At 41.6% G+C, this 5358-nt stretch overlaps 1 protein-coding gene across 2 annotated transcripts in view; it reads right to left on the bottom strand.

Annotated features, from left to right (window-relative positions):
- The window catches only part of Clhc1 (clathrin heavy chain linker domain containing 1), a 35920-nt gene that overhangs the window by 19207 nt on the left and 11355 nt on the right, over nt 1–5358 (bottom strand). For both annotated transcript variants that reach the window (XM_005359165.3, XM_026785380.1), the window contains 3 exons: nt 2753–2954; nt 2554–2666; nt 1990–2074 (listed from right to left, as the gene is read on the bottom strand). In XM_005359165.3, coding sequence (XP_005359222.1) covers nt 1990–2074; nt 2554–2666; nt 2753–2954 — 400 coding nt within the window. The remainder of the gene's footprint in view (nt 1–1989; nt 2075–2553; nt 2667–2752; nt 2955–5358) is intronic.

Raw genomic sequence — 5358 nt, 5'->3', positions numbered from 1 at the left:
AAAAAAACAAAAACAAAAACAAAACAAACCAAAAAAATTACCAAAACCAAAACCAAACCAAACCAAACAAGACTCAGAATTTCAACAAAAGTGTTCCTCGCATCTGAAAACCTGAGAGTACTACGAACAGCCACGGTAGCTGGAGTCAGCTGGGAAAGGGCGTGGTCCGTGAAGTGTTTGCCTCAGCGCCCCCAGCACACCGGCACTGCTGACAAGGCAGAGGATCCCCCAGTGCTTGGTGAAGCTTGGTGACCTGAACTGACCTTAGCGACCCACGCAAAGGTGGATGGAAAGACCTGACTCCACAAAGCTGTCCTGGGACCCTGACATGAGTGCAGTGGTATGTGCATGTGTACACTACAGTAATAATAATAACTAAGTAAATAAATAACATGGAGAAGCAATTAAAGAACGGCACTTAATACTGACTTCCGGCCTCTGGACTCGTGCACCTAGTCACCCGTGCATGCACACACAAAGTTCACAAAAATTAAAAATTATATTAATTTTTGGAGAGATGGCTCAGTGGTTAAAAACACATACTGTTCTTGCAGAAGACCTGTTTGACTCCCAGCATCTACACTGGGTGACTCATAAGCACCTGTAACTTCAGATCTAGGGGATCTGACTCCTCTGGCATCTGTGGGCACTGAAATTCATGAGCACAGACTCATGTATGTACACATACTTAAAAACAACAGATATTTGAAAATGATATTAAATTAAAAATCCTGGTAGACTCAGGAAAACCTATAGTTAAAAAAATTACCTTTGAATCATCTTTACCCACTTCTTTCTACCACAACAATAAACAAATCAACAAGTGGAAACTGCTTAACATTTATCATTTTGGATATTAAATATGCCAATTTCATTACCCTGATAGCTTGTAAATTAACCTTAAAATAGCTTACACCTATCTCAGATTACATATATAGAACAGACATTAGTTCACTGCTCCCTGGTCTTAGCTGTGGATATACCACTCCAGCCGCTTCAGGCCCCTCGCTCCTTGACCTCACTACGGTGATGGTCTGTAACCTAGAATCTCCCACTAAGGGTCAGACTGGCTCAGCAAGTTAAGGTGCTCTGCACTATGCCTGACAACCTGAGTTCCATTCCCAGGATCCACGCGGTAGAAAGACCAAACTCTCCTACCCGCTGTCCTCTGACTGCTAGGGCCCCTACCTACCCCCACAAAATAATAAATAAAGTGTAATTAAAAATAAGCCAGGTGGTAGTGGCGGCGCACGCCTTTAATCCCAGCACTTGGGATGGGGGGCAGAGGCAGGTGGATCTCTGTGAGTTCAAGGCCAGCCTGGTCTACGAGAGCTAGTTCCAGGACAGCCAGAACTGTTTCAGAGAAACCCTGTCTCAGAAAACAAAAACAAAAATTAATTATTAATTAAAAAATATTATATATAGTAATAAGTAACCTAATATATCATAGAATAAAATAATTACAAAAAGAGATTACACTAGCTACAGTAATCTAAAATTATCTGATAAATTCATAGATTTTTATAAAAATCTATGAAAAAAAGAAAATTCTAACTTTTTTCTAATTTGTCAAATGCAACAGAAATTTTTCCCTTCCCTCCCCCACAGTTTTCCCTCCCTCCACCCACCTCCTATCTATTCCTCCCCCTTCACTCCTCCTCCGAGAACAGAATTTTTAAATTACAAAAGACAAACCTATAAGCCATAGGTCAGGAGGTGGGCAGGAGGATCAGTAGTTTAAGGGCATCCTAAACTACGTGCTGAGGTTTGGGGTTGTTAGATGGTATCTCAAAACAAACAGGTCCAACTCAGGAGGCAGAGGCAGAACTCTGTGAGTTCAAGGTCAGCCTGGCTTACAGAGTGAGTACCAGGACAGGCTCCAAAGCTACTCAGAGGAAACCCTGTCTTGAAAAACCAAAACGAGACAAATAAATACAACAACAAAAACCCACCCCAAACAAACAAACCCAAAATACAAATGATATTTGCCTTTCGATGTAGTAAAGAATAATCATAGCTTCTTTCGTTTTGCTTGGGTCATCTTCAAACAGCTCATCAACAAAGTTTTCATCACCTAAACAGTGAAAGGACCATCTGTAATGGTGAGCTAGGCTATTTTACTGCTTTGGTTTCAAACAACACCAACCCTTTCCTAAAGGGGGTCGCTTTTCTCCCTGGCCTCATTCTCAGGAATACCCTCAGGCTTGTTTCTCTCTGTCTCTGTCTCTCTCTCTCCTGCATGTCTGTGTGAGGGTGTCAGATCCCCTGGAACTGGAGTAAACTGTCTGCGGCACTGTGGGTGCTGGGAACTGAACCCTGGTCCTGTGGGAAAGCAGTCAGCGTTCTTCCCCACTGAGCTAACCCCAGCCCCAGGTCTCTTTGCCTTACCATGTCTACTCTTTCATCAATCATTTCTCAGGCGCTGAGGGAAGAAACCCACAGGGTAAGAGAGAGCTAGAGGAGGTAGTGTATTTTAAAACTCAACCTAGAAACCCTTTATTGCTGGGGGAGCACCTTCTACTGCTTATGCTGATGTAGGAGACAGATAACTACCGAAGATTGCTTTGGTTTTCTGAATTTTCTCCAAGACGTCTTCAAATGGGATTCTCATGTTATGCTTCAGCCATGAAGTAAGTGTGTGTGAAATAACCTGCAGTCTTTGATGGCTGTAAAAGAAGAGCATCAACAACACCCTGAGCTAGGACCACACAGCAGAAGGTGAGAGGAAACCTAAGCTAACTCATGTTCATACCGAAACTTCAGGTCTTTATTCAGACTTTCGGCTAAATCTCGGCGTTTCAGTAACACAATCATTTCCTCATCCAGGTCAGCCTTCTTTTGGGCTGGTACATACTCTGTTGACATATCTTGCTTACATTTTATATATCTATCTTCAAGATGCTGCTTATATTTATTGAGTGCATCCAGATTGACAGAATCTTGAAGAGTCATCCCTAGAGGAAAAACAAACAGGAGTGAGTCTCATGGAGGATGGTTTACTACATGATAAAATTCAGAAATGGAAACGGGAACTTACAGCTTTCTGAACATAAATACAATTATCACAATATTTTAATGCTAATAGTTTTTTATATTTATTTATTTATTATGTATACAATATTCTGTCTGTGTGTCCACCTGCAGGCCAGAAGAGGGCACCAGACCTCATTACAGATGGTTGTGAGCCACCATGTGGTTGCTAGGAATTGAACTCAGGATCTTTGGAAGAGCAGGCAATGCTCTTAAACTCTGAGCCATCTCTCCAGCCCCCAAGTTTTTTTTGTTTTTATATCTCCCTGTTTATTGTGGTGCTGAGAACTCTGGCTTTATGCAAATTAGGCAAATTCTCAAAGCCCAGCTGAGTTTTATAAATTCAGTGAAAATTGACTGTTCCTAGAACACACAAACCAAACATCTAATGACCGAGCTAAGATTAGGCCAACAAATTTCTCTCAAACCACATCTTCTACTACTCTCCAAGAACTAACCATGGGACAATGATTTGGTTTTTTTCCAACACAAACTGATGCAAACCAAATTTTGGAATGTCTCTTATTCTTAAAATGTCCCTTCTGTTCATTACACCTCTCTCTCTCTCTCTCTCTCTCTCTCTCTCTCTCTCTCTCTCTCTCTCTCTCTTTCTCTCTCTCTTCACACACACACACACACACTTCAAATGCCTTCCTTTCTCATCTGGCCAATTACTGACATTAGGACCCACATCCAGGTGTAGTGGTACATTGGGGACGGAGTGGGGGGGAATGGGGAGACACACGGGTGGATCTCTGCGAGCTCAAGGTCATCCTGATCTACAAAGTAAGTTACAGGACAGCCAGGCTACATAGAGCGAACCCATCTTTAAACTAACTAACCATCTAAATAAATAAATGACACGTACCCAGGGCTGGAGAAATGGTTCACTGGTTAAGAGTGCTGGTTCTTTTACTAGAAGACTGGTCAATTTCCAGCACCCACAGGGTAACTCACAACCTCCTGTAACTTCAGTTCTAGGGGCTCTGATGCCTCTCCTGACCTCTACGGGCACCAGGTGTGCATGTGGTGCACAGACATACATGTAAACAAACTACACATACATATAAAATAAAAAAAACAATAAAAACTGGGGCTAGAAAGATGGCTCAATGGTTAAGAACATTGGCTGCTTTTATAGAGGACCCAGGTTCAATTCCCAGCACCTACATAGTAGCTCACAAGCGTCTGTATGTAATTCTAGTTTCAGGAGATCCAATGCCCTCTTCAGGCCTCCAGGCGCCAGGCATTGCACATGGTACACAAACACATATGTTTTAAAACCCATAACATATGTTTTTAAACCCATAAAATAAAAATTTAAAAATAATAATAAAAACTAAAACAGTAAAAAAAAAACAAAGACACACCAGAATTTCTCCGCCCTCAGGATCAATCCTTATGTATTTTAAGCATTCTCCCAATCTTCTTTGAAGTTAGCCAACGTGCTATGTATTCTATGTTTATTTACATTTATTATTTGGAGTTTGCTAGTCACAGTTTCACATTTGAAAGTAAATCTAATCCCTACTATTACCAAATACAAGAGGATTTGACAACTGGAGTCAAAATTTTGTACTATAGAATAATTACCACAAAACACAGCTTCTTCAGTTTAGGTGAAAGCTGTTTTCCTGAAGTTTCACCTACCGGTTCTGCCTCTGGATAAACACTAAGCAAAAACCCTTTAAGTTCTGAAGTTACTGACCTCAGATTACTATCCTGTCTTGTGAGTCAGTCTGTTCATCATGCTAATCTCTCTGAGTCCTGGATGAAGCCAAGAGATACTCCATTTTCTAAGTCCTGAAGACATGAAACCCGTGAGTGCGGACCTCACCATGAATAACATTCAGCAAACTTAATACACTATAATTTTTAATAGACCAGTGGCTCTCAAATTTTAGAGTGTATCAGGATAACCAGAATTTGAGACAACAGCACCCAATGGACTCTTTCATCAAGTCTGACATGGTAAGTCTGAGATGAGATCTAAAGGTGTGCGTGTGTGTATGCAGCAGGTGTACATACACACGTGTGTAAGTACATGGTTTATATCAGGTGTCTTCCTCCAGCCGAGCAGCTCCAAGGACCCACTTGTTTCTGCCTGTCTGTCCACCCCAGCACTGCTTTAGAGAGGACACAGGCTCTCACTAGGGAGAGAGCTCTGAACGCTCAGTGCACAGCAGCAGACACCTGACTAGTCCACCAAACACAAGGATTTCTACTTTTTTATTTATTTATTTATTATGTATACAATATTGTGTCTATCTGTATGCCTGCAGGCCAGAAGAGGGCACCAGACCTCATTACAGATGGTTGTGAGCCACC

The sequence above is a fragment of the Microtus ochrogaster genome, linkage group LG1 (genome assembly GCF_000317375.1).
Source record: "Microtus ochrogaster isolate Prairie Vole_2 linkage group LG1, MicOch1.0, whole genome shotgun sequence".
Taxonomy (NCBI): Eukaryota; Metazoa; Chordata; class Mammalia; order Rodentia; family Cricetidae; genus Microtus; species Microtus ochrogaster.
Note: the sequence above shows the minus strand (reverse complement) of the source record. Positions and strands in the feature narration are given on the sequence as shown.